At 41.1% G+C, this 24,589-nt stretch overlaps 1 protein-coding gene across 7 annotated transcripts in view; it reads right to left on the bottom strand.

Moving 5' to 3' along the window:
• The window catches only part of tnk2b (tyrosine kinase, non-receptor, 2b), a 55,275-nt gene that overhangs the window by 16,322 nt on the left and 14,364 nt on the right, over positions 1-24,589 (bottom strand). For 4 of the 7 annotated variants that reach the window (XM_071490485.1, XM_071490490.1, XM_071490489.1 and 1 more), the window contains exons 3-4: positions 16,024-16,242; positions 529-706 (exon numbers count right to left, since the gene is read on the bottom strand). In XM_071490485.1, coding sequence (XP_071346586.1) covers positions 529-706; positions 16,024-16,107 — 262 coding nt within the window. In that variant the 5' untranslated portion in view covers positions 16,108-16,242. Of the gene's footprint in view, positions 1-528; positions 707-5,135; positions 6,075-16,023; positions 16,243-24,589 lie in introns of those variants that run through there. The other 3 variants (XM_071490487.1, XM_071490491.1, XM_071490488.1) reach the window with 3 other exon arrangements.

A 24,589-nucleotide genomic window follows, 5' to 3' on the forward strand; every position in this document is an offset into this window, starting at 1 on the left:
TACAATACACTTAGATTTTTCAGGCCTACAAGGGAGTTTTTCAACTGAGTCAGGAGCTGAGCACTGCACCTATTCACATTTATCAAGTTCAGTGTAACGTGTTGTCTTTTCAGGATGTCAGCAGAACTGAACTAGTTCAGTAAACTAGATACACAATTATACAAAAACACCTTCTCTTATGTGGCTTAAGAACACACACACACACACACACACACACACACACACACACACACACACACTTGTACTTACATCTTTGTGAGGACACTCATTGACATAATGCATTCCCTAGCCCTTTACCCTAACCTTAACCATCACAACTGAGTGTCTAACCCTAACCTTAACCTAAACCTAATTCTAACCATAACTCTAAAACCAAGTCTTAACCCTCAAAATGTGATTTTAAGGTGTCTCAAAAAGTGAGGACCGGCCAAAATGTCCTCACTCTGTTAGTAAAATACTTTTTGTGGTCCTTACTATGTAGCAAGTACAAGTACACATATACACACACACACACACACACAGTCTCACCAGGTCGACCCATGCCAATCTTTTCCAGGTCTTCATTCTTTACGTAGTCGAAATGTGACAGCCGCGTGACGTTAAGGTCATCTCGGATCCGCAGGAAGTACTGCTGCAACTGCACCTCCATCAGCAGCTCCAGCAGCCATTCTGTGCCCTCCTCACACTGCATGCTACTGCCCAGTTTCTGCAATACACATGTACACACAGAGTACAGGAAACTGAGTATACACATTCAATCTTCAATATTAATTTGACAGTTTTCTCAATTCTTGTTCCAAAATCTGCAAAATACAGCCAGAGAGAAAGTCACTGAGCAACAAACAGCCACTCTTTTGTGTTTAAAAAAAAAAAAGAGGAAACTGCACTCAGATTCATTGTGTGCTCTCCGGTAATTGTTTATAGCACACTAAAATTCCTGCTTAGAAGCTGAGGCATTGACATTTACAGGCTATGTACCTAACAGGTAACATGTGAATATACACTGAAACACACACACACACACACACAGGATTGAGTTGTCCAAACTGACATAACATAAACAAGGGCACACAGGGTGAGGGGCCAAATACAGCATGAGTTGTATATCAATAGGCCAAGAAACAACTGCACACTGATTTTACAGATCCTGCACACCGTGGTGTTAATAAACCACTCAGGCTGTGATTTATCTTGTATTCAAATGACATTGAAACATTAAATACATACTCTCTAGAAACAGAGACTTGTATTTTTGGCAGCCTTGTTGCAGATAGTTTGCAGACATCACAGTCTTACAGCCGACAGAGATACACAAGATGAGCGATGCACATCTGGTGTCCATAAGTGTCAGTGAAGACAAACGAGACTCGCCTAAACAATCTGACCACAATGTACAGTATATTCTACATCCCTCACACCAGCACTGAGGAGGACCATCAATCTTCAATGTCAAAACACAACACCCCATCTTAAAACATCATCCATCACTGTCTGCTTTATGTTACCAGCCAAAGCTAGCACAAAATGTACCTGAAATTCAGCTTAAATCCTGAAGCGCGTCTTCAGAGGGTTTTTAGTTAAAATTATGGAGCTGAATTTAGCATGAACTCATGACAGAATATGGAGGGCGAGCCACTACAAGAGCTCATCTGCTCTTCCATTACACCTGCTCATACTGATCCACAGTATTATTCCTGGTCTCAAAGGTGAAGTGAACTCGTAAACCAACCTAAACAACACAAATATGAGAAACATTCCTAATCTGCAGAGATTGACAGGGAGACCTTTAGGGTGGGTGCTCTGGGGCGTCGGGGTCATGCCCCTGAGTAGTAATTAGACTCTGAATGAGGAACTTCCTGTGCTGGGTGACATGGTCCAGAGGAAAGAGTCAGAGGGGTCACAGCTTCCTCTCTGTCATTTAAACCTCTTAATGGGCTTGGTTAGAGGTCACTTCCTATTGCTTAATGACTGTGACCTGAGGAGTTGTGGAATTTCTTTCTCACACACTCAGTGCTGGGCCATACAGTTTGCATGTGACCAAACCCTAAAGACTGAGCATATGGATATCTACCATACCTTTTCAGAATGAATGCTCCGTTATTTTCCATGGATTTTAGATGCAAGGTCTGACTGAGGCCAATCTGCTTGGATCCAGATGTCCCCATCCTGATACAAATTCATGGCTATGCACATAAAAGTGGGTCAGCTGATATCGCTTAAGCAATGTCCACGCATGCAGCTTTGGCTCTCAGAGTCAGCAAGAGGTTTTGTCCACTTGTTTCTGTCAAAAATTCACACTGTGAGAATATTCTTTGATGTTAGCCTAGAGAGAAATCCTCAGAAATAAGCAGAAATAAAAGGTAGTACTACATAGCGAGTGAATAACCTAAGGCAACTTTATATAATAACCTGTAAGAGCCTGGAGTCATTGTAGAGAGCTGCAGGGTAAAATAAGGGCTGATAATGCCTGTGGCTTTAGGATTAACTACAGCTGCAGTCATTTGAATCCATCTCCATATTTTGCATTTTGCTGCATCATGCCTGACCCTTACCCTGAGAAAGATGATACAACAGTCTGTTTGGCTGTTCCACTACGGTCTAAGCTGTGCCAAAGGCTCTCTTACCATTTGACATGTTATATATATTTTTGTATGAAGTATAACATATCCCTCTATGGGATGTAAACCATGAACTATTGCTCCCCTTATCCTCCACAAAACAGCTCCAAGTCTGATCTTCCCTGGCAGTCAACATTCAAGTGTTATTTCACTGGACGGTGCCAAAGACGCAAGTCAGCTTCCTCTTGGGCCTTTTTCCATGGCAGTGTCATATTTGAGGCATGAGGGGTCAAAACCAAGGTGCTAAAGCCCTTATATCATATTTCTCGGTCAACTTGCTAACTAATTTACAAAACTCATTAAACAGGAATATATATCTTATATTTTATTACATTTTACAGTTTGTTTTGAGACAGGTGCAGCATGGAAAGAAGGTGTCATCAGGTGTCATCCATTTATAGAGGTGCTTAAGACAGGCTGTAACTAGTCTGACAAAGATCATATATTGTCACGAACTGACACTATCAGATCACACTTTTAGAGATAAACAGTGAGGTGCCATTCCTTCCTTTGCAGATACTGTCATATGTATTCTGTAACTTCACTAGAGCCCGACCAGTACTGGATTTTTGGTACCATTGGAAAAACATCTCATGTCCACTCAGCTAAACTACGTATTCTCTGCTTTATCAAACTTGCTATGAAATTCATGCTACAGCTTTGGTCCAAGCCATTATTTCAGTGGATTGACCTCCAATAAGAAACTCTTTTTTCTTGCTTATAAAAACAAGTCATCTTTGGTAATATTTCAATGTGAATGTGTAACAGTCACGAACAGTAACGCATGGTCCTCTCCTGAAGAGTCAAGAAATGAACTGCACTTCTGCTATAAACATTGAGGGGAAACTTTCAACATATAAGGTTAAAAACCAGATTTGTAAATTTAAACTTTTATAAACACAATGACTGGAATTGTTTGGTTTAGAGAATCTACGAAACAGAGTCCTGAAAAAAAAAGTTTGGTGTGAATACATGTAACGTTACCATTAGTTACACTCCTATTAATGTTATAATGTAGAGGCAAAATGGGCTAAGATGCTCACACATTAGCTTCCACTCAACTGACAAGCTGTGTAAGTAGCTACATAGTTAGCTAGCTAGCCAATTTACAAGTAAGTTAAGAGTAACGTAACGGTTGTCAGAGGAGAGTTAACGATGGGGACATTGTTTTTTCCCAGCATTGCAACTCACCAACTAAGTAACAATGTGCATGAAATCAACTCTCAACAGACTCGGTCCACCATCACACTGCTGTCTGCTGAGCTGCAGAAAGAATAGGAAGAGATGCTGTGATGCTTACCTGTCACCTGATGCTACGTTGCTGACTTTACTGACAGACTTTAGCTGGCTATCTACCTTGCTAAAAAAGCAAACAGATGTGATAAGCAGAGTGTCAGGGACAAGGGTTTTGTCAGAGTTATACTGAAAGGGGAAAATGATGGGGTCATTCTTTATTAACTTTCCAGCAACACATTTCACAAAGTAGTTTGCAACTTACTGTGAACACATCGCTCCTCAGCTGTGATGCATACTCTGCTACATGTGCTACAAACAATGCTGACAGCATGTAAACACTGAAGTCGGAGCGTACTCTAATATGTGATGACACCACTTCTAAATAACCCTGAACATCTTTTTCTGCATTATGTTCTGTAAAAAAGTTTTCATATGACACACCATTTACATTGATACCAATATATTTGTGATAGGCCAATATCAGCTGATAGAATCGACTGACCACTAAATCAATCAAGCTCTAACCTTCGCTTCTCCTATACTGGGTTGAAGAGGAAGATGCACACAGTAGAGGTGTGAGGTCAACAGTAGGAATGCTATGTTCAAACCATTAGGTGTGACTTGTGGAAGGACTCTGAGGAATCCAACCAGGGCCAGAAGTCCTGTAGTAGTCCTGAAGTGTTATTTCTAGAAAGTGAGGGGGGTTAACACGAACATGCAATGTTACAGTTGGGTTTCAGTTTTTTTTAAATGAACAGTAAAAGTTTACATTAACTGCTAGAAAATATGCCAAACAAAAAAACACAAAGACGGAAACAACAAGTATGACACAGAGAGGAGAAGGATGGATGTAGTAATTTATATGCAGAGAAACAACATGATGTCCCAACTGAGAAATGCCTCTGGCCTGAACTCATTCCTCATGGTGGTGGAGAAATGCATGCACACTCACTCACTCACTCACATCTTGGCCAAAGCCATGTCCTGTATCAGATCTGTTCTGCTCTAACATCCTGCTACAATAACAACAACCCTCCCAGAGGACGGCCTCAGTCCAGCTGGTGAGCACACACACACACACACACACACACACACACACACACACACACACACACACCACTGTCCTCCACCATACCATATTTATGATACAAATACTGTTTTCTAACATCTGAGTAAACCACACGACCCTGTCTGTAGTTACAAATATCTGTGTCATATTACCAAAGAACAAACTCAGTGAGTGGACAGGCAGAGTAGACATCAGACAGACACCAGACTTACTCGATATACATGAAAGTGTGCCAGGAAGGGGAATGACTTTTTCAGCTTGTCAAAGCGTCGCATCCTGAATTCCTTCGTCTGGATGAATGTAGGTGCAAAAAATTTGTGTGCACGTTTAAATGGCCAGAGCTCACAGCTCGTCTTTTAAACCATTACCAGAGCCACAGTCCTCCCAGTTTGACGTTCCCAGTCTCTGAGGGAATTCTAAGAAGCGCAGGCGCTCCTCGGATCCAGACCCACAGCTCCGAACCCAAGAGGGGGAAGAAAGACTTCCAACGATCCAGTTCGCAAATCTACAACATTCCATGGCGGGGTAAACCTCCTGTAAGCCCCTTCTTTACCTTCAGATCCCTCAAGAAGGCAAAGAGGCATGCATGTAAGACTTTAGGGTGCAAAAGAGACTCAAACACTATAATAATATGTGAGAACAGGCTGCAGAGTGATTATGAGCTGCTGTTTGTAGCAGAGAAAGCCTCCCAGCTCTGCCCTCTGCCCAGTCCAGCCATGTGTCCTCCTCAGACAGCAATGAGTCAGTGATCCAAACTTGCAGAACTTGCAGACAAATAAGTCACTCCTCCTCCTCCTCCCTTCCTTTCACTCCCTCTTCTCTCTCTCTCTCTCCCTTATACAGTGTCTCTCTCTCTCCCTCGTTCTCTCTCTGTCTTTGCGTGTGCAGCTACTGTCTGTTTGCTTTTCCATCCTTCCATCGAGCGTGGGGCTAAAAATAGGAGCGACTTCTCCCCGATTCAGTTGCTCACCAGTCAGCCAGCAGAGAGTCGGTGTGAGTGAGAGTCTCTGGTTTCAGTTTAGGCTACAACAAGATGTGTGTCTAGGTGGTTTCAGAGAACAATACTGTGTGTTTGTTTACAGCAATCTTATGTGCTTTTGATAAATGTTGCGTGTTTATATTCCCTATTTCCTGACATGATCCTCACTTAGTTGAGGTATTTCCTCCCACTTTCTCCCCCATGTACCCCCTTTCCTACCTCCTCTTGCTGTACTTTTCCCTGCTCTACTCCTCACCCTGTCCGTCTGCTGCCCCCCCCGTCTGCCCCCCCCCCGCAGGCTGTCAGACGGTCCATGCAGTGCAGATCAGTGCATGGTGCAGAGGACAGAGGCTTCATGGTATTCAGCCCGGAGGAGCATTTGATCCAGGGCCAAAGGGTTACATTCAACTGCAGGATGGGGAGCTTGTTTCCTGTGATGCAACCCCCCCAAACACACACATACACATGCACACAAACTACCACTCTATCCCCCTCTCCTCGTCTCTAAGCCTGCTTATCTTAAAATTCACCATGGTGAAGAAATTTGTCTTTTTGGGCTTTTGACTGTCAATGTCACTGAAACCACTGGCTTTGACTGATACAGCAATCTGTGGATAAAGACTCTTTATAGTTACCAAATACCAGACTGATTGTGTAATTATGTATTGATATGAACTTATGACTTTTTTTTCTCTTAAATTTCTTTTGAAACACAAAAAAGATTTCATTTCATGAGTATGCATTGCTTTGCCATAAACCAAAAACACTGAAAACCAGTGCATTACTTTGCTTAAAGACCCAGAAACCTACTCCAAGAATAAACTACACATCTAAGATAAGATAATCCTTAATTAGTCTCACAGTGGGGACCTTTTATTGGCTGTCTATGATGGGATGTGCTCAGCCTTGTTCTTCTGCACCTTAGTACTGCCTTTGACACAATCGATCATTCTGTTAGACAGACTGAGGCGCTGATAGGAATATCTGATACAGCTCTCTTCATACCTGTTTAACAGAAGTTTGTGTGTCTCCATTAATAACATTAATATCATCTTTTACTCCTGTCAAGTTTGGTGTCCCTGAAGGATCAGTTTTGGGACCAATTTCATTTACTCTGTACATGCTCCCTCTGGACATATTATCCATAGACATGGCGTTTCCTTTCATTGCTATGCAGATGATACACAGATATACCTATTTTGTGATGTCAGAACTGGACATCACAAAATTTTCTTCAGCTTAACTCAAGAAGAACAGAGGTCATCTTAATTGGTTCCCAGAGGATAGCAAAACAGACCCTGCCATCTTCACATGGAGCCTATTGCTTGGCGTTTGGTTTAACTTAATCTTTGAGGAGCACACCACAAAACTTGGGCAGTCTTGTTTATATCATCTTAGAAATATTCCAGAATATGCTCCAAAATGTTTTAGACTCCCATTATGTTTTAGAATTCATTTTAGGATCTTACTGTGGACTTTTAAGGCTCTTCACGGCCTCTCTCCATGCTATGTAGCTGACCTCTTAGTTGCATGACAGTCAGTATGTAAGCTGAGACCCTCAGGCAGAGGTCTTTTACCTGTACCCTTCTTTAAACAGAATTAAACTAGCTGAAGTGACTTTGCTCAGCCTGTAAAGCCTGAAACCTGTTCGATGCTACTTCAAGAATAAACTAGACATCTAAGATAAGATAAACCTTTATTAGTCCCACAGTGGGGAAATATACAGTGCTACAACAGCAAAGTGGACAGTGAAAAGAGAAAAACTGCAAAATGTCAATATCAAATACTTAAAAAAGATAAATAATAGATAATAATTTAATGTACAATGAAATATTTAAATATTAGAAACATACTGGCTTTAATCTTGCTTCTTTCTCTTGAGCGCAAATGTTGTTTTTTTTGTTGTTTTTTTAACAATTTAAGTAATTTTTTAAACAAAATTACCAAATATTCCTTAGTTTCAGTCTCTTTGTTTTGAGGATTTGCTGCTTCTTTGTCATAAGTGATAGGTAATCAACATTTTCGGTATTCAGACTCAAAAGCTATTTGTTGACATCAATTGGGGTTTCAGGAAATTTTTACAGGTATTTTTTTACTCTTTTCTGACAAATTATGGACTAAATACTTAATTGATTAATCTGGAAAATTACTGGCAGATTAACTCATAAAAACTTGGCAGATTAATTGATAATGAAAATAATCATTAGCTACACTTCTACAATCAAATGCAATCCAGTTAACTCCTCCATTACTTTTTCTGTCCCTGTGACGCTTATTCTGTCTTAACCTACTGTAGCATAAACCTCCTGCCCTCACCCTTGTCCTCCCTATCCGTCACTCCTTTATTAATGCCTCCTCCCCTCCCTCCCTTGGGTCTGGCCAACCCGTTGCATTTTCTTCTTTATTTGGTGCTGCCTTTTATTTCCTGCCTCTAATCCTCCAAAAATGTTATCTCTCTCCCACTCTGCTGACTAAACAAACCCTTACCAGCTGCTTTTCAGACCCTTAGAGGTAGCAAGCACCCTCTCATTCTGTCTCTTGTCAGACACTATTCAGCTTTTGGTTTTCAATTTCACAAGTTCCTGCTCTCTCTGCTCATTGGTTTGCATCGTTCTTTGATTTGGCCTTGTGAATTTCACTTTGGGTATTTTTTCTGCTCATTTTCTTTCTCTCTCATTCATTGCCACCCTCCACTGCTTTTAATTAGGAGGTTTTCTAGAGGAAGGAAGGGAGGTTGGCAGACAGTGGAGTCATGGAGGGAAAGGGAAGAGAAAACAACAACAAAATGGGAGTTGTTGTCATGAAGCATCTGACTCTGATTAAAGACATTTCTGAAGCGCATGTGGTGCCATATACTATGGCTTTGTGTATGATTTGTTGATGTTAGTTTGTGTCTACGTGCCTCCATTCACAACAAGACTAGAAGTGTTATTTTTAGTTATCCGGTTTCCTATTAAGTCAGCTGACCCATTCAAAACAGAGCTTATGTATGCATTAAGATTTTAGGATACAACTATAAGCAATATACACTTTGATCTAAGGATAGTGAATACATAGCAATAATGTCTAATTGATAACACTTGAATCAAAATGTCATTTTAAACTAGAACCCAGTAACCTAGATGTATTATCCCTTTTGCCCTAGTTCAAAGTAATCCAGACTAATCTTGGTCAGAAAACAACCTTAAATATCCAGCTTTATGATTTGAAAGACAGTGGAGAATATAGAACCAAGAAAAAAAATGGCAAAGTACTCTGTGTCAGGTGACAAAACATATTATTATATGGGCTAGAGCAATGCATATCAACACTACAGTATGTCTCACTGCATACGTGATCAATACAATGCATGTGAATGCTATATAATATGAAACCAAATAAATGCCCTGATATCTGATAAACCAGATTTTTAAAAAATCGAGGGAGCTTCCATGGAAAAACACAGATTTAAACCAAAAAACTCATAAGAAATTAATTTTACTCATTAAAATAGATTTTCATTCAAATTAATTTTAGTTTTACCCAAATGCCAACCTCTGGGGCTGAAAGTGCCAAAGACTGCAGTTCCTCAAATGGTTGCTGTTTTATATAACTGGCCTATTTGAATTTCACTAAGGCTTAAAGTTATGCATAATTTAGGGCATGGCTGCTTTGAGTGACTGATGAGTGAACGTGTGCAGTGAAGTCTTGGCTCCACATGCCCTACTTGTTTGGCGGAGTCAGGCACTGCCAAGGTGGTGACGGTGGAGCAGCTCATGGTCTCTGTGAGGTCACCTAGAGGGCTATGTCCACCTTTATATACAGTCTATGAGGGCTAATAAACTGAGTATAAGTGATCACTAGTGTGCAAGATTTTTTGGTTCTTTCAGTGTATTGTATGATTAAAATCAAATTTCTAAATCAAACATGAAAGTTATTCACACCTAAAGAAAGGATGATAGGTTTAAACACTTAACACTCAAACACTCACCTTATATATACTGCAGTGCAAGGTCTCTACAGAGCCTTTTGTTTTTCTTTCACACATGATTTATAAGAAATAGCTCAGAGGGATCTGAGGTCCTCCTGCACTTGTTTAGACAGTTGTCTCACTCCCGCAGTCACTCAGTCACAAAAGTGACGTCATGAATCTGGCTCCAAATCATCAAGTACACAAGAAAGGAAAAAAGCTGAGACCCTCCTCTCTTTTCCCCTCTAAAACCACATATGTGCGCGCACGCACACACACAGTCTGGACGCAGAACTCCCTGAAGTGAGTTGTGCCATTAATGGCATAAAAAAATTCCCTGAAGTCCTCAAGATCTCTGCTGAGAAATCTTTTATATCTGTAAGTTGACTGATGTGCTTTGCAAGGGAATGGGTCAAGTAAATTCAACTATTGCTATAAAAAAAAAAAGATGTTTACTTAAGTACAGGAACAGTTATGTAACTCATGACATGTAACATGACTATGAAACAGATGACATAAAAATAGCACACATTCCTTCAAATCAGCAGTTGGACAAGGAGCCTGTGACTGATTCTTGAACTAATTCATGGCTGAATTCACCATCTGATCACTTGAGTGAAAATAAGTCTTTTCCAGACAGATCATCAAAGAGAGAAAAACCTGATTCGTAGCTGTGCCGGTGTGTGTGCGTGTGTGTGTGCGCTGACTCTGGCATCATCTGCAGCAGACAGTAATGAAGCTGGACAAAACAACACTTTAAAATAACTCCAAACAGACAGATCATGGTCAGGAGGAAGGAGGAAACATGGTGTGAACAGAAGGCACTGTTTGTTCAATGAAGTAGCAGGCTGAACGTGAGACAGTGCATTGGTTACTGTACAGAAAAGCATCAGGTATCTGGGTTACACTAGTTTTAGAAATCAATGGAAGGAATGTGTCACAGCACTGTCAGCTGCCTCCTGACTAAGCAGATTAGACCAATACGATTAATGGTCAGTAAGTCAACCTGCAGCTCCACTGAGATACCATTAGGTGGCACCAAATCTTACTATGGGTGCTGGTGAGTGATCTAACTCACTGGTGTAACTCAAGTTATGTTGACTACAATTTATATTGTACCTCTACAATAATGTGGAATACACCAACCAGTTAAAAAGCATTACATGCTTTCATTTATCAACTTAAATTCATATCAAATTCATATCAATTTTGGTAATACAGTTAGGTATTAGGCAATTTGTAAGTTATTAATGATGACTACAAAGCCCAGCTTATATATTTAAAAACTCACTCACTCAGTGTAAAGGCCCAACCACATGTCTCATAGTTTAATAAGTTCATTAGGTAATGTCCCCAGTAGTCATTTACAAGTTAAACAGGGTCAAGTTGCTTCACATCTAACACTCATACATTAGCTCTAAGTGGAGATCTCCTTGGCTGCCTTAGTTTCTGTCTGTTACCTGTTTCTTGATGAGGCACTGAGTCATGTACAGTATATACTATAGGCAGAGTAGCTCAAAATGCAAGGTCTAACTTAATGTGTGTTGTTCAATGTGAACTTTGTGTTTAAACAATATGGACTGGGTGGAACTTGATGCGACTGCTTTCTCTTCCCTTTAGTGTCATGTAACATTTATTCTGGCCTGACAGGTATAAATGTTCCTCCTATTTTCTTCTGTATTTTGCACAATTAGATGACAGACTGAGGCTGTTTACATGCACACAAGTATCTTGGTCATGGCCAGGTTTTTTTAATCCAGTTATGTGTTGCACATGTAAACACTATATCATGGTCTCAGAGACCTACATGAACCCTTATGCCAGTTTTAAAAAACCTGGATATGCTACCTGGAGTACTCTGATAGAAACCAGGATACTGTGACATGTAAACACCTGATCCAGATGTCTAATTGCTCTTTGCCAGGCTCACAGGAGCATCATTAACTTATGTTGTAGCTACAGTAGTCAGCAAAACAAAAAATATTATCTTAAATTTTGTATTGAGGTTAAGTATTCTGAAATGAAGGGAAAGCCTGACTTTGGTAATGCAGATCATAAACTGTATTATCACTTTGTTTTTCCCACTGACTGTCATCAGACACAGTCCTGAATACAGCAGAGTTCAAACAGCCAGACACCAAACTGTGTTCATCTTCAAAGGTAAGGTCACTCAGTGGGTTCAGAAATGAGTGGCTGAGAGATGTTTGGGCTTAAAGACACATCTACACACAGACAGACAGAAATCTAGATACTGATTATGATTATTTATACAGAGACATGAAAAAACATGTTTCTCATTTTCCACGTAAATACCATATAAGATAACAGGGTAAGACTCAAACTGGGAAACTAATGTTGCTGATGCCTCTAGCTGAGTTTCTGATGTGGACCACAGTTAATAGGAACCTAGAGAGAGCTGCATTACTCTGTACTTTTAATGGTTGAATATGTTCATATTGAATTCAAAGTGGTTTGTTTCTCATGGACATTGGAATTTGTAACCCTCATGTTTCACTGTATGTCTGGTGACTGATTTGTTTGGACCCTCATGCTCTCTACTGTAGCCCTGCCTAGCTGCTCCTATCTGACCTTCATCTCCCTCTCTTTCCTTCCATCTTGTGCACGCACACACACACACACACACACACACACACACACACACACACACACACACACACACACACAAAGTAGTATGACTCACTAGCTGTACAACTGGAATAATGTCTGACCGTGTAGATTGTATTATCATGAATTGACATCAAATTAGTCGCTTGCTGGCTAATGAGATTATGAAGAACAAAGCTCTGTGTGAGGTCTGCATTATGTCTGAGTCCTGCAACACACACAGACACACACACACACACACTCTAAGCTTGATTCTGTAATATGATGCTCACTGTACACAGACACAGGCATGCAGAGGCATGCACTCACATTGGCTGGATTCATACTGACGTACAGTGTTGGGAATTAAAGATAGCTTAGTGGATACGGGTGGACACGCTGCCAGTGCATTTCTAAAATGAGTCGCAACCTTTTGGTAACAAAACATCAGTCTGTGGTTTGGTCTCGGATGCCAGAAACTGGCAGAGTAGAGTGAAGGAGTAGTAGAACAAACATGATTAATCCCTGTTACAAGTCTGCATGCAAAACATCTTTACACACAAGTACGCACACATGATGCCTCTGACGGAGGCCTGCATGCACAGACAGACAGAGATGCGTCATTCGTGATCTCACAGATAGTAACCCTCTGCCAGAGTCTGGCTTTTATACTCTCCTTAAATCCCTTCACCATCCATGGCACCTCATCATTCACAAAGGAGAGGCAGTATGTGGTGGTGGGCGTCAACACGGAGGAGAGCTGACTGTGGGAATGAAAGGAGCTCCAGATACAAACAGGCTGCTTCCCGGCCAACAAGCAACATGTGTGTCACCTTTTGTCAACAAAAGTTGTTTTGGTAGCTTGGCTAATATGCATAATGCCAGACAACCAAAACAACCCCCACCAACACCTGCCAACACTGCCTCCACCCTGGAAATACACCCATCCTAAGCCATCCCTTGCCTGATCCCCTAAAGCTGGTTACAGAGGGGAAAGGAGGGTGTTAGTGAAAAATGTCGGTCAAATGTCAGATTGACCTACAGACAGTCAAGTGTGTTAAGCAAAAATCTAGGATGACATGTGCTTCAATAAGGTAAATGGAGAATATTTATGATTTCCATATCTTCTGTTGGAAATAAATTTAGCAAATGCTCCTGGACTAAACCAATGCAATACGCTCAGAGAGGGATAGTGGTTGAACTCCAGCAGCAAGGCCAGCTCACTAATCCCCTCGTGCACCGTAGGGGAAAAGCACAGCAGGATAGTTCAGCTTTAAGAATAAAATGGATGCTCTCATAAAACAATATGTATTTCAAGGCAGGAACAAGGTTTCTTATTGCCTTGGTCCAGCTACCCTCACATCTCTTTCTCTTTCTATTCCTGATGGAGAGGAGGTGGCTGTATGCAGTGTGTTAGGGTTGTGTGTGTCAAGACTAGAAAACCGCTGTATTCAGCACAAAGCTGCAGCTGTAGAAAGAGAGTGATCTGATTCAGCCGCCAGCAACAAGGACAGCTGCAGCGTCCACCGGCTTAACTCTGCTGAACTAGCACACAGACCCTAAACACACAGAGTCCACATTCATGACATCAAAACTGTTGCACAGATCAACACATTCATCCAGCCACCGTATTTTCTATACCCGCTTACCCTGAGCTGGGTCACAAAGGACTGGAGTCTGTCACAGTACACACTGGGTGACAGTAGGACTGGGTGCTGTTTGAAAATGTTCTATATTTGTGCTGATACAGAGTATTGGCACTGGTAGTTTTGGTTCTGCAAAAAACATTTTCAATCAGCGTAAACATCAAACCCCCAAAAGTTACATATTCTCTAAACACAAACAATCATAAGAGAACTTTGCCTAAATAAAACGATAAAACTGGGGAGATTCAGAATGAAATCAGAAACGGTCTGTTAACAGAATATAAGCTTAGGCAAGCATTCAACGGGTTTTTGACAGAAAGTCTATACAAATCTTATGTAATTATTGCACATTGAACAACACATGAGATATTGCTTTTGATGTAATTTTTAAAATAGGTCCATATTGTGAATGAACAAATCCAGCCACATGTTTATCATTTCATTTTTACTTCAGCATGTTCAGTAATCTTGTGCCAACACAACTAGAGGAACATTTGCATATAGACCAGGATATATGTGCTAAGTGGGACATATTACACTGTAAAATCAACTTCTGAGTGCTCTTTAGTGGACAAACCACAGTATGTAATGATTTGCCCTCAAACCTAGTTTGGCATTTCTGCAAGTTCAGAAACTTTGCAACAAAAGTTACTTTCTAATTTCCAGATTTTTCTGTCAACATACAACAAGTTAATATCCGATATCCAATATCTGATAATTCATTGGTCTAGCTCTGTTTTCCATGATTCTGCACACATTCTTTAAATACTGACGAAGTTAAGCAAAAAAGGCACAAAAAAAGGCTTAACAATTGCCCAATGGTATAAGGTGTGTACTGTAGTGTACAGTTTCAATCTTTTATCTTTGAAAAAGACAAAACAGCATAGTGGCACTGCTGGCCTCATCCAGGCCCAAAGAAAGAACAGGCCTGTCAGTACATCACAGGATTCGCAAAAAGATGTGGGGGTTTGCGGAAGAGGTGGGAGGGTATGAAATGTCAGACTTTGCCTGTCACCGTGCACTTTCCGCAGTACTTCATCAATGACCTCATGGTTCTGTATTCAATATCTCAGCACAGACACAGGGGCTGGCCTTGTGTGTGGGTTTGTGGTGGTTGACGAGGGTATTGGTGACATATGAGTGTAAAAGAGCTGGTTCTGTGTGACCACTGAAGGAGCACTCAGATCTATGATATGGAATTATATTTATGTAATCCAGGAGGTCTTTCTCTCTTCAGACATTTGACTTGTAGAGCTTCTACTGTGGTACAGGTGTTAGTCATAACACTAACAATGGCTCTATTCTTCTCAAGTGTCCCAGTAAGTCATGACAGTGTGACAGTGAGGGACCCTGAAACTGATGCAGCTAAATGGAATTCAGCCATCATTACTTTCATTTTTGACACATGCTTTTCTTACTGTAACATGTTAAAATGTCTGCAGTGAAAAAGACTTATTTCAGCCCATTTCTGAGAGAATAAATTACTGAAAATATAGAACCTCCCTGCCACATGCTACTTGGCCACATGGTTAAAAAAAAACAAAGTAAAATGTGGCACTGACTGTAGAGTAAACGCGACGTCTTAGGAAAACCTATGTTACCGAACCTGCCTGTGAAAATTAACCAAAATGTTCCTTTCTCTTTAAGGTAATGACAAACACACACTTCATGATCAAAGTGCAAAAGGCACTGATTATAAATCATACCTAAAATCAATTTCTGTAGAGTGAGGAATATGCCTACCATGGAAAGTACCCCATCATCATCTCACACCCAACATCATCTCACACCCTTCTATTTCCCTTTGACAGGATTCATGAAACCTGCAATTTCTGCTCACTGTTTATCTGTCATCCATGTTTCTTAAAGCAGTGTGGCAGGATCCCAACTAATGTATAATCAAGGGAACTGTACAGGTATACCTCTTCGTCATCACTGGGCAGGCGCTGGTACTCAGGCTCTGATGTGTCCTGCAGTCTCTGGTATTCTGCCGTCTCCCCCATCATGGGGCTCCACCACCCGTCCGGTATCTGCCCGGGGCTATGTGTCCTCAAAGTCCTCAGATCGCCACAGCTCCAGTCAGTGAGCAACCCACGCACTTAGTCAGTCAGTCGGTCAGTCAGCCTGCCCAGGGGCCCACGCTGTCATTAGGAAGACAAGTACAGTGTTCTGCATGTCATTCACAGTGTAGTGTTGCATTATTTCACATCGCTTGGCACAATATTTCTAATCATTCAGCCATCTGTGCTGTTGCTGTGTACCTCCAATACTCCCACCTGCATTGTCTTCTTCATTTAGGTTGAGTCAGCAGTCATTGAAAATGGCTGGACAATGAGTTTCTCATTTTCACACAGTGGTAACAGCGCTGCGTTCACTGACTGACGGGTCTGTAAAAACACAGGTGCTCGTCTTCTTTCAGAAATGATTTCCTCTGGCAAACTGCTGACATTAATTCTTGATGCAGCATGAGCATAGTCCCTATTTTTGCATTGTTGTTCTTCCTCATCAGTTGAAAAAATAAAGACAATCCACTTTTTAAAAGATGCAGTTTGTCCTTCACATGTCAGTGGCTTGAATCTTCATCATAGGTGCAAAAATGATCGTTCCAAATTAATTTATTGATCGTTATTGTCCCTGAAGGTGAGGAAATCCCTTCTGTGGAGCTGCTGCAGTCAGGATGGAGCGCTGGGATGATGCAGCCAAGGTGTGGCACTGGAGGTGACAAATCCGGCAGGGTCTATTTCTGTCCTCCCACCTCATGCCACGATAATGACCTCTACCCTCAATCTCTCTCTCGCTCTACCTCGCTCATCTCTGCTGTAACTGTCTCTCCGTCTCTCCGTCTCTCTCTCTCTCTCTCTCTCTCTCTCTCTGGCTGCTCTTGTTCGCGCTGCCTTAGTGCTGACGCATGCTCTTCATATCTAGCGATGCCCCTCTCTCTCCACTTCTATTTCTGTGCCCCAGGCATCACTTCGACCAGCTTACCTCCTCTCACTTATCGCCAGGAGTGAAATATCACAGAAGAAAAGAGGAGAGATCGTCCAGGAGCAGCTTTTCATTTTTCACCTGTTTCATTTCATCCTTCCTTTGTGTGCTGCTTTTTTCCCCACAGATCTTGAGCAGCTGTCCGATTGGACAGGCAGCTCAGCTCTGATGATCGCAACTAAACTCTAGGAGGATTTTTAACGCTGCTTTGTCCTAAATGGACTTCCTCAGTCAATGCCTAATCCTTTGCTGTTGTTGTTATTGTTTTTCCCCTCCTCTCCTCTTTTCAGTCCCTCACTCTCTAACCCGCTTTCCGCACCCCCCCACTAGAATTTTTTTTCCATTTCAGCCCCGGCTCAATGATTTGGTGAGTGATCGCCTCCTCTATTACCGTGGCAACATCAACCCATCCCACCTCCTCCCTGCTCTCCTGTGTCCTGTAGTCATGGCGCTCCAGTCAGCAGTGGTCCTGATAGAAGCAGCCAATGACAGCGATGCAGGCCAACAGGGGAGGGAGGGGGAGGAGAGACAAGGGCGAGAGGCGGGGGAGCCCTAATGAGGAGAGTTAATCTTCCCTCTGAGAGGGAGAAAAACACAGCCATGCTGCTTTGTGTGTTTTTGTGTCAATGTGTGTGTGTGCGTCAAAAGCACCTCTCCACTATAGGGAGGCTATCGAGGCCATCTGGATCCTTGCTGGGTGGACATCTGGATGGAGGGGAAAATAGAATAAAAGAATAATGTGTGTGTGTGTGTGTGTGTCTCACTACCTCCTGGTCTTTCCCAAGTTGTATTGTGACTAGCACCATTGCCACAGAGTAGAGCTTTAACAGATAGAAATAACAGCAGTCGACAGGACTCACTGACTGATACACCTTCTTTTCCAGCCCTCTGTCCGCATCACTCTGTCTTTATTCTTCTCTCCTTCCCATCCTTAACACTTGCTTTCTTTTCTTCTCTCTCCTGTCATTCTCCCCATCCTCCACCACCTCTCTCTTCTCCCCCTCACTCTCTCTCTCTCTCTGAGTCAATTCCAGTCCTGTTGATGTCCTCAGGCCAGTTATTCGCAGCCCGCTGAGCAACATTCGCTTTTTGCTCTCATTCCTCCGCCTCTCTCTGCTCTGTTGTTGAATCTGCTCTTCTGGAGGCCGGCTGTCACACATGTGAGCGGCACGCAATATTGCATTGCAAAAAACACAAACATGCACGCATGTCTGCACACACAGACAAACAATGGTTTGACAAACATGGTCTTACAGAAATGAAACACTGTGCGTGCATCTGAACACAATACACAGCAAGCGAGACCTTCTGCATTTACCACCGGACATAATACTGTTTATATATCTACTATACAGTTACAATCTAATTCCCTTTCCATGAAGTCTCAGTTCATGGTTTTGTTTTACATGTCCCTTATTTCTGTCCCTTAGTAAAGATATAATTAATGAAACATGTATTCATCACACTGGACTCTCAGCCACTGCCAATGAGAGCTGTCATCCCACATGGTGTGAATGACTTTGTTTGATACACATCCAGAAACACTGCAGCTAGGCATCCTTTTCATACTCCCTCAGCTCATCCTGGACCTGTGCACGGACTGACACAATAAAAAACAGCAACATACCCTGTAATGAGACACGTTTGTGAGGGTCTTCGGTCTCTGATGATACGTGACAGGCAGTTGGTTTGGATACTTACTACAGTATGAATAGAGGGGGGGTGTAATATGCAACATTACAAACTATGATCGCAGTACTGTTACACATAAACAATCTGTTACACATGATCAATCAACAACAGTGTACACAGTCTAATACTACAGTATAAAGACCGAAGATCAACACCTTACAGAAGATGAGCAGCAGGGGAGAGACAGGAAGACACAGGGGGGACATGTTGGCCAATTGAGGCCATGATAAATGGAGCAGGGCTGAACTGTGGTGTGATGTGGGGTCACTGCTGTCCACTGCCTCCCCTCTGATGAAGTTAACATGCTCCATTTGAGGGTGAATACCATTAAAATGATCATTTTTGTTATTGTCATATGAATTATTTTGTCAAGAAAAATGCTTTTCTTGTTAAGTATGTTGAAATGTTCTTGACACATGAGCAGCAGGTCAAACAAAATAGACCAGACATCTCTCTCCCTAGCAACGTTTTCCAGCTCCTCCTGAGGGATCCTGAGGCATTCCCAGGCCGCATGAGATATATAATTTCTCCTGTGAGTTCTGGGTACCCTCTCTGAGGCTGTATTATTATTATTATTATTATTATTATTATTATTATTATTACTACTATTATATATGTTTTATTTTGTATATATTGGTTCAAATCTTTCCAAAAACCTATCTCAAACTTTCCCATAGATATTGGTTACTCAGAAAGCACCACACATTCACCTCTAACCTCTCTGCCCCCATTACAGGCCACATTTCACAAATTCTCCAGAAACCTGGAAAACCCCTTTAATAACCAAATGCTGGGACTGTGACCTTTGACCCCAGCACCGTCGTCAGCTACCTTGTGTCAGGGGGGAGGTAAAGCTGAGCCTGTTAAAGCATGTAAACGCCTTCTCGTTCCCCATGATGGAGAGCATGTAGAGGCAAAGCAGACAGGCTGTGGGTGTAAGAGTGCAGAGTTCCCAGCCCATTGGTCACAGGCCGTTCAAACTCTCCCTTTAAGAGGCCGCTTAGAGCCCTTAAAAGACTAAAAGGACTGACTCCTGGATCCCTTCTGTCTCTTTACGACTATTGGTGGGTAGACTCTGGAGGTAGGAGTTAAGCGTTTGACCAGGAGCTGGATGAAATCCCTGATGTCTCCTACTAATGTGGGGCTCACAGGGTGGAAATATAATCAGGGTAGTAACTAGACAGCACAGCAGAAGTGGTTATGGTTTACTGTATCTATCTGTGTTTCATGGCTTGGTGAAAATTATTACATTTTCTTTTGAAAGTCTTTAGAGTTTTTTCATATTGGAATATATTGTTTACATGTTATATCTGTATTGACCAATGGATCCAAGGTTAAGAGAGAAAAGATCAAACATTTTCTAAAACGATTAGATGATTAATTTAATCACCAGTTAATCCACCACACAGTTTTTTAATTAACTGACTGATCCTCTGAGTCAAAAAACAGCAACAAAGATTACAGAGCCCAAACTGATGGCTTCAGATTGTCATCTAAAAATAAAACAATACCCAGGGATCCCTAAAAAAACACTTGATCACTAAGATTGCAGTTGTCGTATTTGTTAAAATGGTCAAAATATTTTGGTATTGAATACTTCCTGTGCTCACAACAACAAATGAATAGGATAGATTCTACTACAATATGTAAAATATGTTGTGAAGATTCTGTTATATATAATAATCACACAGAACATAGTGGTTTTTAAATGCTGTATGTCATTTAGGACCTAATGGTTAGATACATTGTATATGAGATATAGTTTCAGTGTGCGGCCATTTAGAATAGCACTTCAGTAAAGTAGGGGAGTTTAAGAGACAGAGACAAATTGCTATATTCAAGTATTTCTTAAGCAAAAATATCAAACATTCTCTGACTCAAGTCAATTGACAATTAATTGAACCATGAGGAAAATAACTGGCAGATTAATTGATATAGAAAAAGATCAGTAGTTGCAACACTAAATAATAGATAATAGTAAAATACAGACATTGTATAGACATATTGTATACTCACTGCCCATGTTGCACAATGAAGTTTTTGTCAGACTGTTCCTGTCAGCTACATCTTTCAAACTCCATTCTCACAGTTTGTAATGAAGGTGTTTCTCTGACAAATCTATATAAAAGAAGCCTAACGTGGGATTTTCTCATATTTCTCTTCCACAGCCACAGAAGAAATTATACAATTATTTTCACAAGCTCCTGGCACTCCTAACCTTATCACCCTCTACTCTCCCAGAACTCATAACTCTGTCAACACAAACCGAGTCTTACCCACTTTGTACACACAATCTTTTTTTTTTTTTACCAAATATTTCACTAATAAAAGAAAACTAACTAATCTAATAACAACAGATTGTAATAGTTCTATATATAATTAAGGTTTTATATATAAAAGTCTGTTTCTTGAGCTACAGTTAAACTAAAATGTGTTACAGACCTGATTTTCCAGGGACTCTGCATGAATCCTCTTTACAACCAATGTGGGCCCACAACTCTAAAAAAGCCTTATTAAAAGACATATTTCTTCTTGTAGGTCATGGTCACTACACCCACCCACAACTTCTGGTCAGAGATCAAATCTTGTTGACTTAGGCGATGACTTCACCTGAGGGTGAAACACACCAGACATGCTACCAGATGATTCACTGCTCTACAACATGAAAGGAGACATTACGATTGACCAGTGACTCTGCCACTGTGCTGAGGTCAGTGCTGCTGAGAAAGTGTTGACATAGTAAAAACGTCATCGCCTAGCGAGGAAGCTGATGTAGCTGTGGTCAGGGTGTGGACAGTGGAGAAACGTTGCTCCTCTCTCTTCTGCTTATATTTTTATCTTTAACAGCTTTAACAGTCAATAGAGGGCGAAACTCTGAGTGTTGAGCCACATGCTGTCTGACACAACTAAACCTCTTCTCTCTCCCTCTCTGCTCAATGGACAGACAATTGCCAACTATTTAAATATTTTATTAAAGTAATTTTCTCAAACTCAAATGCCAAATATCCAGCTCCTCAAATGTGAAGATTTTTTCTTTAATTTTAAATCATTGTAAATTGAATATTTTAGGTTGGCCAGATAAAAAAAACCTTGAGCTCTGGAAAATCGTAAGCATTCTTCATATTTTCTGATATAATCGCGAGATTAATTGACAGTGGAAAAATAAATTACTTTGTCTTCTTATTTAATAATGAATGAGTCCAATTGACTGACTGCCCTGGGGAGAGTGGTAAGCATTAAGACAAATTACCCTGCTATAAGTAGACTAATATATATGTGTCATGTGTGATAGAGGTATCACATTCTGACTCTGAACAGTATCATGGTGGTCGCCTTTTAATCAAGAGTAAAGATGTACAGCTTCAAAGCACAAAGTCCAAACTCTTAAATAAATGAAAATGAAAGCCTGTCCCTGCAGCCCACTCAGCTGGGATCAATCAGGTTTGGGCACAGAGTCAAACCTCCTAATGACTTCCATCTACTGTTGAATGCACAATATTTCATACAGAGTTGTCAGAAGCAATATTATCCTCAACAAATCCCCTCTCATCATCCATTTCCCAGAAAGATTTCCACTTCAGATGAATCAGAGGGGGACAGGCACGCTCACTAAATCCACTGTGGACAAAGGTGTGTGAGGAAGGTATGAAAAGAAAGAGACATGTGTGCTTTTATGTGAATGACAGCGAATGAAAGATAGACAGACCCTCATGCAATATAATCCTCTGCTCTCATGCCGTCTTTCTAAGAAGTGTTGAAGGGGCACGTGAGTGTGAGAGTGGTGTTGGCTTTCCCTCGTCCCTGCAGGCTAAACAGGTGGGATTTAAGAGGGTGATCTAAAGCCTGTGGGGCAACACCAGGCCATGTGGAGTGGCAGAGGACAGGATTAGGGGGACAGGAGGATGGGATGAGGGTCCCACTGTCTCACTTAATCTGTGTGTGTGTGTGTTTGCGCCAAGGTCACAGGTGATGAGGTATGCAAATCATCAGGAGCTAAAGCTCTCTCTGTGTCTCTGCCATCTGGATGCCTGGTCATGCCTCATGCCAGGGGCTTTATGTGTGTGCGTGTGTGTGTGTGTGTGTGTGTGTGTGCGTGCGTGTGTGCGTGGTGACATTGAAGTGACAGCGAACATACTAACTCATTCTCACCCTCAGCTCACGTGCCAACCCTGTCCTGGAATCACAACAGATCCTGTATATGGTACCTTACATTGACACTGCACATTACCATCTACAGCTGGGTTATTTCTAATAATTATATTATATTGATATTAAGAGTTTGTATTAATATTTACTGAATACTGACATCCAAATGAATGAAATTGATTAAAACCTTTTCTTCATTTCATTAATTAGATTTCGCCTACGTTTACCATATCATGATATATGTGAAAATAAAAAAAATAAATTTATTAAGAACTGAATAAATACTTCAACCATGTCCTACCCCCATCCCTAGATTGAAATTGCCTAAAATCTAAAAGTATTGTTGTTGTTTTAAGTATAGCATATTGTTAGACATCATGCAACCTTTTTCCTAGTTCCCACCTGTAACATATTGTACTGGGGAAAAAAAGCACTTCCATCTGGCTAAATAAGCACAGATCACAGTCACAAGTCTTATTGGAAATTGTACCCTGTGAATAAAGTTGTGTTGTTGACAGATTTGCAGCGATCTGCTACTGTCATTAATTCCCCATCTGGCCACATGGGGGCAGTCAGAGGCAGTGAGAAGAAAAAGTAACATTAAAAGCAGTTGTCATACATTGTTTATGGGGCAGGTGCAAGGAGCCCAAAGCAGACTTTTCTCCCTTGTATGTAATGACAAACCCTTTTTATATTTGATTTGGCCTGATGTCATAGTTATCTGGTGACAAATGTGTCTAAACACTCTGACAAACAGCAGAAAGAAATGTAAAACATTATCTTAAGAAAGATACACATGTGATTTCAAACACATTACCAGTATGTGTTTGAAATCATATTGGAAACAAACTGAACTTCGGAGTATTTCAGTTCATATAGTAGTAGGTAATAATTAAGTAAAGTGATTCAGCAGAGATGAGAAAAGGCTGCACACTACTGCCCAAACAGGTGTCAGGTTAGATGTTAATAATTCTCTGTAATGTCTGTCTGCAGCTTCCAGGGACGTAATCTCTTCTATTTTTGGAAAAAGCAGACATCCCTCCCTAGGACTGATAATGGCCTGCAGAAGTGTGTTGTTTATCTTTTAGCTTGGTGGTGAAAAAAAGTGAAATGACAGCTTAATGATTTCTATCCATACACCAGCCTCTGCCTTGGAAAACAGCCTGACAGATGGCATTTTGTGAAGGACTAGAACATTACAACCTACAGGGAAAACTCTGTGTAACATCCTCAGCAATTTTTATACATCCACCACCATAATAAGATTTAAACCTTTTCCAACTGTAGTAATCACATTCTCATCTCAAATTACAAAAAACATGTCATGATAAAATATCAAGACTGTCAAACTTTTAATTGCTTAAAATGGATTATTCAAAACTTTTCAGGAGTTAAAAGGTTAAATGGACTCAATGTTTCAGTCGGTGGAAATGTGGTTTTGTCACTGTGTAAGACAGGGACACAATGAGTGTGGGCGTGCAAGTATGTGTGTATGTGTAATGTGGGCTCTGTCATAGACCTGCAATACAAACCAGGGAATTGCATCATCACTCTCTACAAGGGTGTACATATGTGTGTGTGTGTGTGTGTGTGTGTGTGTCTGGTCAATATATAAGCTGCTCTTCCGGTCCCCTCTACCCAGGAGATAGTGTGACTGAGCACACT

This window comes from Trachinotus anak, unplaced genomic scaffold (assembly GCF_046630095.1).
Source record: "Trachinotus anak isolate AG129_WGS33_773 ecotype Australia unplaced genomic scaffold, CSIRO_AGI_Tana_v1 ptg000012l, whole genome shotgun sequence".
NCBI lineage: Eukaryota > Metazoa > Chordata > Actinopteri > Carangiformes > Carangidae > Trachinotus > Trachinotus anak.